Here is a 14465-nt window from a genome sequence, read left to right as displayed (position 1 = left end):
TACTGTTTATGTGCTTTATTTAATGTTAAAAGCGTGTAATGTGACTTTGAATATCATTTAGTGCTCCAGCTTTGTAGCTGTAAAAGCAATAATAGATAATTCACGTCAGATCTTGAAATTAAACAAATGGAAACAAGAACGTTCAAACTCTGAACAAACAAGTGTATTCTTTGACAAAGATTGTTTTAGTAACTCGGTAGCCTATGTATTTGTATTAATGTTTAAATGGTGTAATATTTGTGAATTTGATTATGTAGCTACTTATTCTTTTTCATGCGAGTGCCGTCTAGATTACTCTCTGGTGCCGTGCACTCACTGCGAGACTCCGCCCACACGCTGTTCTGATTGGCTGTGGGTTTTGATTGAGTTTGACGCATCTCGCAGTCGCGTCGCATCTAGTGTGGACAGACAAATTATTTGTTGCTTGAATCTTATCGCATCGCATCTGGTTAGGACACAGTGTTATATGTCAGTGTTTGATTTTTCAATGCCTTGAGCGTGTGTGAGCAGTGCAGATAACTTAAAATGGAGTGAATGGAGCCCATCAATGCTTGCAGACTATTACTGGACAGGGACAAGAGGTGCTCCATTTAATGAACACAAGAGACAAGCAAAGAAGCGCAGAGTAGACATTGAATAGGACTACAAATTATGTACATAATATATATATAATTTTTTTTTTTTTTTGTGCCTTTTGTTTCATAATAAATTTGATTTATATAACCCTTTTGCTGATTTTTAAAGTGTTACATAAACAGGACAGGTGGCAGGTAGCTACTAGCTACACAATAGACTTAAAATCCAAAAACGTATATATCTTGGAAAGAGTAGCCAATCAGTTCAATTCAGCACATCAAAACACATAAAACATTTTTTTTTTTACATCTCTGACGCAGACGACTTCTAAAGAATTGTAGACTGATGCAATTACTTGCAGTAATGTGTATGTTTTATGCTTACTAAAGTACCATGGCATGAGCTTAGCAACATCAAACTCTATGGGAATCAATTGAAAGTCAAGTCTCCTGAGCAGAACGATGCTGTCTAATTCAAATCAGTCACTAATGAGGTTATGAAGGGTTATGAAGGCAGCAGCATGTGTAAACAGAAGACAGAAAAGCAGCTCTGAACTGAGCTAAACTGCTGCCATTTCACAATACATCCATTTGCTAGAGTGGGGAAATGTATTGGGGGAAAAAACAAACAAAAACAAGCCACTTGCTCACCACGGAAAACCTTCCGAGATAGAAAGACTGGAGATTCCTGCAAAGTACAGGTGCACTACAGCTGGCTCAGTATTTTGGGCTGAGCTGAAATGCTCATGTCAGATCCTCCTCATGTCAACCTAACCCCAGTGCAATACCTCCAACAGCATGTGGCTCAGGTCTGAGCCAAATCTCCAAACCAAACCAACCAACCACACTTATCCGAAGAGAAGGCAGTCAGCCATGGCTTAAAGGGGCTTCGTTTGGAGGAGAAGGAGGAGGGGTTTTTCTCAAATACCACAGATTTAGAGACATTCTCATCTCGCAGCAATGAAGACGCAGCCAAGGCGCAGTGAAGACATTTCCCAGCCAAATGCAACATCACATGCTCGTCGCATGCACCCACACATTATGGAGTCATTTCAATCATTTCTGGCTATAGTGAGCTCAATCGTTTCTCTCCGGGGCTCGTGGATTATTCTAGAAAACCTAAATGTGTTAAAGCCCTGTGGGTATAGGGATTGCCATTAAACAGGGATTCTTTCTAGGCAATTCTGTGATGACCTTGGGATGGATGGGCTAATGGGATCAGAGAAAGCTGGCAGCTCCTCAAGGAGCCCATTTGTTAAGCAAAAAGGACTTGAGGAATGTTTAATGGGTGTAATGAAAGATAAGGAGGTTGATACTCCTGCTTTATGGGCTATTTGTGGAACGGTGGGTTTTGAATAGAGTTGTGCCGGTGGGTCTGAGTGTCACCTGTCCCCTTCGAGCTCATGCTTACTCCCCGCTGAGAGCTGTCAATCAGAGAGACCTCCCGCAAGACACTGACAACAGACAGATCCATCGGATACACACGGACAGAATTTACCTGTGCCCGAGAATATACTTAAATTATGTCAGATTTGCACTACTATACTCTTTATTTTATTTTAATGGCAACTCTTGTAGATTCTTGAAGAGTCTTAAAGTCAGCATGAAATGGAAGTTGTGATAGTCTTTTTGTGAAGTTCTTCCCTATTGTGCCGTATATCCGAGTGAAATGGCTTCTGGAACAAGAACAAATGTAGGGCGGAGCTTGATTTTGTCCATGGGGAATTGATTGGATGGTTGTGGTTTGCTCATGTGAGTGACAGGTTGCCCCGCCCTTGTCATCAGAGAAGAGAAGAGTTGCTGCAAGAGGGAGGGGAAGTTATTTTGTTTCAAGATTATGAGGCACATGAATAAAAAAAAAAATTGTGCAGGGATAAATCATTTATAATAGATACTGCAATATTGCATAAAAAATAGGAATTGCCAGTTTAATTGGATTGATCTTAGTTCTAGTGTTGTCACAATACCAAAAATTCAGTAGTCTGTACCAATGCCAGTAAAACATGCTATGAGCCGGTACCAAATAGAGTCTGTACTCTATACAGCCAGCACTGTCTGGTGTCATCACATTTTCACAATTTCATTATCGCCTTGCTACCGAAGTACCCGTATTTGCATTCAGTTCCATTCATCATTCTCTTTGAAAATGAATTGTGATCTTGTGGGTAACTTCTTCCAAGAAGTTTTCCAAAGCTTCCGAGCATTTCATGTCTGATCTCGTCTTAAAACAACAAGTGACAATCATACGCTCGCACAACACCATTCTGGTTTGGGGGCAAATATGGTCAAATTAGTGATACAGTTGCCAACATGGCTACTAGTTGTACAAAAAATGAATAAGTTCTAAAAAAATAAATAATAATTAGCCTGTAAATGTAAGCCATTTGTTGGCTTTGTGATCTAGTCTCCCTATTTTCCACACAGTATTCCATGAGATATTCCACTGGACATGGAATCTCTTGTTTCTTTTCCCAAATCTTCACTCACGCCATTTTCGTAGGGGATTATAAATGTTCCTAAAAATAAATAAATAAATAAACGTTTCTTCCTTTCATTTACTTTTAATTACTATATTTGCATCCTTTACCGTTGTAAAGTATAAAAACGGATAACTTTTTACTTGCACGTCAAATTTTGTGCTTGTTAGACTTCAGTCTTCAAACCTTTTTACAACAAGTGTCAATTGCCTTGGAACATCAGGAGAAGACATTAAGATATTAGACAAGAGATGTCATTTGAATTTTAACTTACTTTGCGGCCGTTAAAAAATGATGTTCTATATAGTGTTAATGAATTCCGGACATACTACATCCACCATGTTGTTACTCTCACATGACCTACCAACGCCAGTTGCATTGCTTTCACTGCAACTCTCTCGTGGCTATAGGATAGTAAAGTGTCCATCGAATGCGCACTTCAGAATCTCAGCAGAAGTAATAGATCATCCGGGGAGCTTTCTCCTACTGTTTTTATGTATTTGTACATTTTCGCAGACTATATATTAGGAAAGTATTTGATTTCATACATAGCAATGGTCTCTGTACTGCTCGTGTCCCACATCCCTCTCAAAACCCAAAGCGGTATATATGACGATGCATTTACCTCTAATTTAATATTTTACTTTCTTATATTATTTAGCTTACCATTATTTACTGCTATTTATTTTTTACGTTTTACAGACTGTAGTGTGTTGTTTCGCTGACAGAAATTGCTACATAAACAGGCCCGTTTGATGTTTATTATATGTATAAAGGATGTTTGAGCCTTGTTTAATTTCAAAATGAATTTAATTTAGGGCCAATATATGTAGCCTATATACACACCCCGCACCACTGTGGCGATAAAAACTGCAAACTGTAAAGTGACCTTCCCATCTATGTTGATGACGTCCCACAAAAGACCCTTTTATCGTTACTGTTTTTCGGCTCTGTCTCCTTAGATAAACCCACAAGGACGCTGGCACTGCAGCATTGAATGGGCGTTTTCTGCTCAGTGATGAGTTGTCCTGTAGATGAGCTCCCTCCAAGTAAATCAGGCACAAGCTAAAGCAATTAGCACGGAAGGAAATTATGCTAATAAGTCTGAGGACCTTGTTAGGTCATTTTCATTATCCATGTTAAACCATGACTCAGGGCAGCCTTTCACCGTATAAAGATTAATTATTGTCCAAAGAGAAAATATGTAGAATTTGATATCCCACTGCCCATGAATGAATCTCACAAACAATGACCCTATCAGGAAATAATAATAATACAACAGTGTTGTTACTCTTTCCATTCTAAATATATAAATACATAAATAAATAAAAATTGAGGATTGTTGTAGATCAAGAGATCATTAAATGAAAAATCTTTCCAAGAAAGCATTGCTTTGTTATACAATTAACATGATTCAGGACATTCTTGCAGATCTCTCCAAAAGCATTTGTACAGAAACCACAGAATACATCAGTGGAAAATGTGTGTAGCCTTTGTAATTTCTTTCCAATAATTAACAGATCTGCTTGTGAATAAAGCTGAATTGCTACCCATAAATGAGTTATGAATGAGTCTAACTACTAGTTCTTCCTCACAAACACTCATAATATCACCCTGACATCTTGAACTCAAGTTAATGCAATATGCATCATCAATAAACAACAGTCAGTGAATAAACTGTGGATGCACTATATAAATCTAAAATAATATATATTTTGTCTCATGAACAAATGCTAAACAATGCTTTAAAAAATGCTTTAAAAAATGTAAAATGTCACAATATGAGCTCGATAAGTTCCAGTGGTTCAATATAAAGCTTTAACAGGACCATAAATAGCGAACCAGTGAAACTGCTAATCAAACATTTACAGAAACTTTTTACAGTGTCAATATGCATTAGCCTCTGACTGATTGCCATTTGGCGGATTGATTAACGCCTGCCTTCAAATGCAGCTCTCAGGGAAACCTGAACCATTATGGTCTCTAAATAATCATGGCTGTCAATGTTACAACTAGAAGGGATTGACAGCCTTGAATAGTGAGAGTTTGTCCTTTTTCTGAGCTGATGAGTGAAGATGGACCGATGAGTTACTGTGCGAGCTGTACTGTAAGACAGGCTGAGTCAGCTAATTAAAGGCTTTGAGTCGTTTAATCGACTGGGTTAGAAAGGGGAAATGTACCATCCAGCTGGCGTGTGTGTGTGTGTGTGTGTGTGTGTGTGTGTGTGTGTGTGTGTGTGTGTGTGTGTGTGTGTGTGTGTGTGTGTGTGTGTGTGTGTGTGTGTGTGTGTGTGTGTGTGTGTGTGTAGTTCAGTAACTTCTGGATGGATTCTTCAAACTATTCTAGATCTGCAGTGGATGTTTTGAACAAAGAGGTGTTTTCGAAATGCAGTGTCATAATAGTGATCCATACAACTTGTGAGTTATATTCCAAATTGTTCTTCTACAGCTACAATGAATTTTGTGTGAGGAACCAATTTAAGTCAATTCTGTCACAACTCTCAAATCTCATCCGCCTTTGAGCACATTCAAACTCGACAACAGAAGACAGGTCATGTTAGGTTTGAAGTCAATGACTGCTTCAGAAGACGTGGAATATAAGACATCAGTCATGCAGACTGCTTTTATGGAGTGTGTGTGTGTGTGTGTGTGTGTGTGTGTGTTGTACTTTAAAGCTCAGAAGTGTGATTCCCCATCTGTGATGGAAAAGAGAAGTCTCATGTACTGTACCTAGACTTTTACCTATTGACATACCTATTGGCATAAAATTGGCCAAAAGTCACATATAGTTTGTTTTGGTTTCGTATGACATTTGGGGATGGCTTATCTGAGATTGCTGATATCCAAATAATAGTTTAGTGTGGGGAAAAACAAGTAAAAAAAATCATGGCTAACATTTAAACAAAAATGCTGGAAATGTGAGTAGACTTTGTAATCTGAATTTCTGTGCATTCCAACATACTGATTTATTCCACAGACATGCGTGTGGATATCTGTTTTCTTGGTACAATGACATCCTGTGATGTTGTATTGAACCAGATACCTTGTTAACAGAACTCCAGTTTTTGTCGTATGTGCTTTCAATGGATGGACAAAAGTTATGAGAGACTATATTTTTTAAACTTAATTTGTGTTCCAAAAGATGAATGAAAGTCCTATGGCTCTGAAATGACGCGAGGGTGAGCAAAGGATGACAGAATTATAACTTTGGGATGAGCTAACCTTTTAAAGGTCCCATGACATGCTACTTTTTGTAGGCTTTAATATAGGCCTTAGTGGTCCCTAGTACTGTATCTGAAATCTCTTTCCAAAAATTCAGCCTCGGTGAAGAATTATAGCCACTACAAGCCAGTCCCAGAATGAGCTTCCTTCAGACGGGCCGTTTCGGTGTCTGTAGCCTTAAATGATAATGAGGAGGAGAAAGGCGGCGCAAGATGGTCAAGGCCACACCCACCCTCCAACGGTACCGTGGCGTGCATGTTTACGTTGGATATAGCAATGGCACGAAGACACGCAGTCTTTCAAGCATTTCAGTTTGACCCAGAATCTGATCCGGATGAAGAAGCAACGGATGAAGAAGTTGCAACTCAGCGGCTCCAGCAGGACGTTTCCGAATGGTTAGTTTAAAATATTATGTTTGGATACGGTACTTTATTCGGATGGTTTACAGTTAATTATCATGTAGCTAACGCGAACCTACTGTTGCCTTTTCATGAGATCTGTAACGTCTGTAATTTATCTTATTACAATTACATCAAGCTCTGCGATCTTGAAATGCGGATATCGCGCGCGCCATATAACCAACAGGAAAACAGTTATCCAAATAACAAAGACGTGTACAACACTCGCGTTACAGTGTGTGTATTCACACACATAAACTGCATAGCTGCATAGATAATGTTACAGCCACATTCTACGTGTAACAATCTAGGTAACCATAAACAGTAAAGCAACACACTTATATATCATTAGTTGACTTACTTGTCCGAGGTGTGTAACGTTAGCTGAGAAGAGAGTGATCCAGACTTTAGTTTCAGACGTTCAGCAAGCCCAGCTCTGTATTGACCCTTTGGTGTTCATTTGTACATCCAATTATTGAGCAATTGTTATGCTTCGCTCGCTCAAAAGCCATGATATCTCTCGTGGACAAACTAAAATCGCGCGCGCGCATTCCTACTTCCTAGCGCATTTTCTCATGGGCGGAAAATATTCTCTGGGCGGGCAAAGCAGAGACAGGGGAGGTAACATTTCCTCCTTATGACGTCATAAGGAGGAGATTCAAGATCAGCGCGTATGAGCCTCCATTTTCTCAAAGGCAGAGAAAGATAGCAAAAGCTCGATTTACACCGATTGAAATTTCTAGAAACTTGGGGACCATATACAGGCTAGGGGAACTCATATTAATGTTAAAAAACCTCAGAAAGTGAAAATTTCATGTCATGGGACCTTTAAAGCCTATTAAACACCTGAACAAATAAAATGATGATTGCACGTCCATACCTGAATAAACACACAATATCGAAAACATCAAGAGGACGGGGAAGTCATGCGATTTGAAGAGTTGTGTAATTGTGCCTGGATCAAGCACCAAGTGTTTTGAAAGTCGTACCACCAGGTTTCCTCTTGTTTCAAGATCAGCCTAACAAATGTTAATAGGACTGCTTTTTATATTATTAATTAATACGATATTTGAGACCTTTTAGGGTGTGTTGACACTTGTCAGGTTTGGTTAGATTAAAACGAACTTTGGTGCGATTGTGAACACACGCTTGATGACCTTAAATTTTGAAAAGTGATTATAAGGCATTTCAGTACTTTTTAAGCGCCCACTGCATTCTGCTAAATATCTCCTATTGTGTTTCACAGAACAAAGAAAGTCAGACAGATTTAAAATGGCATGAGTGTGAGTGAATCATGACAGAATCGAAGTCTTCATTTATCATAGCTGTGTAAATTTCTCTCTAAACAGGACGTAGAACAACGAGTCCAGTCAAATGTCATTGTGTTGTGTCCCATGAGACTTATTTTGGCAGGTTGGTTCATTTTGGCATGCGAGTTCTCCTCTTTCCTGTGTTTCCGTCTCACCCAGCCTCTAGTGAGTTCATATCTTGGCCCTTTTCCCGGCTAGGAGAGCCAGTGTTGAGGAAGAACTGGGATAGAGCCAGTATGCTGATATTAGAGAGTTTTTAGATCACAACAGCATAGTGTTTATCACACACACTTCAGATCGCAGCGTACCCTGCAGGTTGTGGGTTCAAACTCTCGTGGGAATAGTGCTATGCACCGACAGAGCAAACAACTTCCTACAGCTCATACCAGCATTAATTAAAAACAAACTCTACCATTATCACATTGACTGCATTTTCATATTATTCTTTTCTGATGACTTAAAGTCATTACTTAAGGCTAAAGTGTCTATAACAGGTAAGTTAAACAAAATCTGTCTAAAATGCAAATAATAAAACATCACTGTCCATTCAATCATACATATAGTGGCTTTCGATGTTGAAGTGAAAGGCTGTCGTCCAGTCAAACTCTACTGTATTTTGGCACAAATTCATCTGTCACTTACTAAAGCCAAAATAAGCAGATGCCAGCATGGCCGGGTTGTGTGGCATGACCTCACCCAAACCATGATCTAAACTACTTGAAGTAAACAACACAGACTGCATTAAAAATGAGATCACTTGAAACAAGGGTACACATGCTGTGTGCTGACCGTATGTTCTGTGTGGCAAATTAATGTCAATTATAATGTATGATATTACATTTAGTTTATTTTTGTTTACTTACAGTATGTATGAGAAACAATTTAGAAACAGCGCCACATGATGCCATGTCAAATCTGAGTCTTGAAGCAGAGCCAGCTGGAAACCACTGTCCTGTACGATAACAAAACATGCTGTAATAGCTTCTTACTGTCATGAAACCATCCAGTAGACCAGAGTCTGCTTTAGGAGGAGCCTGTAGACGCTCCATGGACCACTTTTCAATGATGGAGGACACCTGGCTGTTCTCGGTGTTTAGGATACGAAATCCTGTCATGTTGACCCCGCTGTAGCGATAGGGTTCCACATCCAACGCGAAGAGATCCTAAAGAATATGAAACACAATAGGTATGTCTGTTACATTTGTACCACATCACATTTTAACACACATCACAATTACACTGACATACAAGCTCTATTCCAAAAACTAGTGAGCTGCATTGATATCATAGGCAAAAATAGAAAATTTGCCAGCCATTAAACTGTATTTGCCTTTTTGAAATATATATTTTGTCCTTCAGTTTTTCTTAGTGACACATAAATATTAGCTAAAAATGTGTCACAATTAGTGACCAACAAGTACTGTAAAAAAAAAATAGTCCATTTATATTAGATTTAACTACTTTATCAATGCTTTTATGTAATGAATTAAATACAACTACATAACAATAGCTTAAATCGTAATAAACATTTTTAATGAAAGTTTTAATGAATTTGAGAGAAAAAAAAAAGCCATTAAAAAATAGTAATCTAATGTTGTCTTGGTCTCAGTCTGAGTAAAACACATCAGTGGTGAAATAGGAAACAGCACCAGGAAAAACAATTCAATATTTCCATTTAAGGAATATAATGGCCTGAAATGCAAATAATTTTATGGATATCGTTGTGGTTTTGAATGTGTTCTATAATATAAAGATCCATACGTAACTTACCAGGGTAGTAAAAATGTAGTGGTAATACTCTGTCATCATTCCCATAGCGAGAGCCTGAGAAAATAAGAATTGAAATCATGTTGAGGCAGGGGAACAGTAACAATGCTTCTGAAAATGTGCAATTTATCACTGAATCGAAGGATAGGCAGGCGAAAATAATGGCATTTATTGTTTATATGATGTTTTGTGACTCGTAATAATTTTATATGCTGAGGGATTGTGAGCTGAAATCATGTGAAGCTTTCAGTCTCTCTTTCCCTTAAACCACTGAAAGACCCTGAGCTCTCTTTATTGCCCGTAAATACTGCAAAAAGTGACTTCCAGGCAAAGTCTGTGTTCAACCTCTAAATAAACCAAATTGATTTCTGAAAATCTGATATATTTTATATTATAAAATAGTTTAGTGTAATTAGACAACATGCAAAATAATCCAATGAACTGCATATATCAATGTATGCTGAGAAAACCCTACAGATGAAGGAAATGGAAGCCATTACATTAATCAGAAGATTGAAGCATTGACATTTTAAAAGTGTCTTTAGAAGTCAATCTATTATTTATTTTATTCATTTTTATTCCAACAGTCCACATCATTCCAATCCATTTGCCAATCAAGTTTGTCTCTATGCAGGGCATAAAACATGTTATATTCAATCTTTATGTCCATCAGCTGGATATCTTTGGCCACTGGATGTCTTGTTGGTTGGTTACCATTAGTGTTGCATCTTCAAGACACTACATAGATCAACAACCTTTGGGGGAAAACACATCTCAAAACCCCATATTCAGCTGCGCTCAGTCCAGCTTTCTTTGACCGCAAGAATGTGTCCTTTGTAACTGGCTCATAACTCATTCTGTGCTGTCTGCTCTTGGTAAGTGTGGTTTGGCCAAGTGTGTTTCCTGGAGTAGCTGAGCAGAATTCACAAAAACCTTGAATTCCTCAGATGGAAGGAAAAATACTTAATATGGAATTAATAAACGGTTGAGGCGGCCGTACTGAAGAGTGGATTTGGGGTGGACATTGTGGGGGCTTGAACAAAGAAACATGAATCAACTGTGTCGTTTATTTATTTAAAATAAAAATCATGGTTTCTGGTTTAAGGCGAGACACGGCAGGCAAAAACATAGCTTTTTTTTTTTTTTACTGGTCAATTTTGAGATTTTGGGACATTTGTCTTCAATAACATGTCTTCTTTCAGACTTGTGGTGAAAAAAAAGTCAGAAATACACATTTAGGTGTTTATTTTACTACACTTTGTCTTTTTGCGTCTGTAGATTTCTCATAAATTCAACAAAAGTTGGCTTTCTAAATCAACACGCTGCTCCACGATCGCTGCCTGCACCCTGTCATCACATACACTGTTGGAAAGCTCTCTCTCTCTCCTGTACAATGCTGTCGGATCCAACTATGGTAATTTCCTTTTTATCAGCAACCAATCGTGAAAGTTAAAGGGGGGATTTAACTCTAAATGCGCAATCTCACTGGCTGATATAAATCTTTAAAAGCCCGTTTTCTCAAAATGACTTTTCTCTCATACTCCAAGTCCGAAATCTCCACTTCAGAAGCACCTATATACACCAAACTTTACAGTCTTGTTCCTAGTTATATTATGAAGACATTTACAGAGGTATTTGTAAATATATTATTCCTAGCCTGATTTTAACATCGTATTCCAAAAAAACATGGCGAAAATCTATTTAAGGCTATTGACAATACTGATTTACAGGATAACAAAAGTAGATATCCATAAATCCCTCTGTAATTTTTTTTTTGCCCATTTAATATGTGAACACAATGAAAAAATTATTTTGAACCTGGCTTTATCCAATACTCAGATTATAATTTGTATATATATATATATATATATGCAAATTAGCGCATATTTAATTAGATAATGCCTAATTTACATATTTAAACATTAAATTACACTTTAATCACTTGTAATACATTTTTTTTTCTCATCTTAATTTAGGTAATCAACTGGGAAAGTTTCATTGTGATATCTGCTAGTTAAACATTTTACCCTATTCACCTGTAGTGTCTCGCCTTAAAGGGGAAATGAAACGTCCATGTTTTGGCACTGGTAGTAGCTACATATATTAGAAAAATCACCTTGCCAAAAATTGTATTTAAAAAAAGTTGTTAAAACCACAGATATGACAAAATTATTTTCGTAATTTCTAGCTATCTATCTAGCTAGCGAGTCGCCATTTTGAAGTGACGTCACAGCCTACGTAACGGGGTTGGTTGGTTCCTCTGGTGAGTGAAGAGAGTGAAGCGTTACTGGACCGGACTGAATACGCAATTGATTTGAAATGGAGGAAGACGAACTTGAGAGACCTGTTGAGCCTGTGTGTCCCATTACTTATGCATTTGAGTCGATACGGCGTGGGAACCGAGCAGTGGTACGTCGCTATGTCGAACAGCCGGTGATACATGGCCGTAGCCAGATATGAGGTCACCGAGGTCCGGACCTCGGTCATTTTTTTACATACAAAAATAAAATTTCAAGCTCTCAGAATGATTAATTAGCCGTTTAAACCACCTCATATGAGTGTTTGCAATTCATTTTGCTGCGAGAATCTAGCGCAGTGAACGGGGCTTGAGAGCGCGGGTGCGATCCAGTGTTGCCAGACCCATCTAATGGAAATGTGGCAGTAGTCTTCTGGACTTGTTTTTCTGATTTAATGTCACACTTTAGGAAGTTATTAAAGTGGAAAGTTGCATGTTAGGGTTCGTGATATATTAATCTTATTTCCAAAACACAAGCTTTGAACTTATTTTGGATTATTATAAAAAAAAAAAAAAAAATTGTTGCTTGTTTTTCGTAGCAATATCTGGCAACATTTTACTGTTGGCATTAATAAAAAAAAAAAGCTTATAGAAAAACTGTAATTGCTGACAGGAAGATACCACATTCGGTAAGACAAACGCAATGATCATCGTGATTATCTGTAAGAAATGTATAACTCTATCAAAAACAATAGCATAATACAGATCTATATGTTACAGAATCAAAAACAATAGCATAATACAGATCTGTATGTTACAGAATGAAGCAGGAAGACGGCTTTTTTATTTTGTCATTTCAGTGAGCCAAGGATTGAAGAGTAGTACACACACACACACACACACACACACACACACACACACACACACACACAAGCTATAACGTTAGCAAATAGCCTGTAAATAGTTTGTAACATGTCTGTAAAATGTAAAACATTATATTGAATAAAAAATTATTTCACAAACATCTACAGTGTGCAGTTTGTTAACATAACGTTAGACGTCGTCTTTTTGTCTGGTACTAATAAACTTCAATAGCTAAACACTAAGTTAGCGTTATTTAGCTAGTTCATGCTTACAGCTGTTAGCTAACAATGACTGTACCTAACGTTAGTTGTTCGCTGGTTCGACCAGCACATGCATCTTGTTAACGAGCCAGTGTGATGCAAACATGTATGAGAGGTTTGACATGATAATATGATAGCAGATGAACGCTTTATGCGTAGTTTAATGTTAAGTTTTATGTCTTTCACTGCGTTTTACTGAACTCAGCCCAGAGCCTTTAAAGCCAACCAACCCCGTGACATCACATGTTAGAATACTGCACAATGGCGGCGCCCTGGATATAAAGATATAATTTTTTTTTTTTTTTTTATATGTTTACATTTGTCATGTTTCTTATATAATTGTTGATTATAGTGGAAATCCATTTTGTAAATCATGTAAACTTGATTGACTGCTTCATTTCCCCTTTAAAACAGGTTTCGCTCAGTTTGGCTAAAACTCAATATACCAGATGTGGCCCAGATCTGGGTTGCTGACACTATGTTGCTGTCTGGGAAATTAGAAAAACATTATTTTAAATTAATAATACAATTTTTTTACTGAATTTATCAAATAAAAGCAGCCATGGTGTGCAGAAGATAATTATTTCAACAACATAAAAAGAAATGTAAACTTTTGACCAGTAGTCTAAATAAAATTTAAAGAGTATGGTTTGGTCTAAATCATCATTTTCAGTGTACTGTAGCAATAATTGAATAAAATACAATGATAAAAAAAAATGCATGATCAGTAAGTAAAGGCGTTTTTTCATAAGTTATGCAAGATTCAACTTTTCTTTCTAAGTAAGTTTCGTATAATTTAAGTTGAACTGACTTGTAAAGCCAATTTGCTTATACCTAAAATTTTAAGGCACCTGAACTTGAGTTTTTAAGTAGAAATAGGATTTTTTTTATTATTATTATTATTAAAGTGTAATAATATGAATAATAATAATAAGTTCATTAAATCGCAGATATGCATCAGGAGTATTTTAAAGCACTTAGCTCAGCATTGACGTCCTGGAGAAGGCAAAGTATGTAAAAAAGAAGAGCAGATGGGGTTTTATTTTGCTCAATGCTTGTTTGTCTCCATAGCTGTAATGAGCTCTCGGGTTCCCACGCCAACCCAACCACGCATTCACACGGCATTTCTCGCAGACTGACAGACAACTCAATCCATAACAATAATTAATTTATGGGCCAAGCTGTTGTGTTGCTAAACGCTGGAACAACAATCGTCTAAACCCAAGTGTCACCCTGTTGCATTTGCTCTATTTAGTGTGTACTTCAGGGCGATGTAAAACACCCATGATTCGGCTCTGTGAAAGTGCGCCTGGTAACAGCTGCTACATCACAGATCCGGTATTAGCACGTGAGCTAA

General features: G+C 37.5%; 1 protein-coding gene across 3 annotated transcripts in view; it reads right to left on the bottom strand.

Moving 5' to 3' along the window:
* The window catches only part of grik2 (glutamate receptor, ionotropic, kainate 2), a 239825-nt gene that overhangs the window by 126431 nt on the left and 98929 nt on the right, over positions 1-14465 (bottom strand). For all 3 annotated transcript variants that reach the window (XR_014200724.1, XM_082150286.1, XM_082150285.1), the window contains 2 exons: positions 9752-9805; positions 8971-9144 (listed from right to left, as the gene is read on the bottom strand). Coding sequence is in view for 2 of the 3 variants with exons in the window: in XM_082150286.1 (XP_082006412.1) it covers positions 8971-9144; positions 9752-9805 (228 nt within the window). In the remaining variant the exon portion in view is untranslated. The remainder of the gene's footprint in view (positions 1-8970; positions 9145-9751; positions 9806-14465) is intronic.

Source organism: Leuciscus leuciscus (assembly GCF_965113295.1).
Source record: "Leuciscus leuciscus genome assembly, chromosome: 20".
Classification (NCBI taxonomy): Eukaryota; Metazoa; Chordata; class Actinopteri; order Cypriniformes; family Leuciscidae; genus Leuciscus; species Leuciscus leuciscus.
This window is presented reverse-complemented; position numbering and strand designations above follow the sequence as displayed.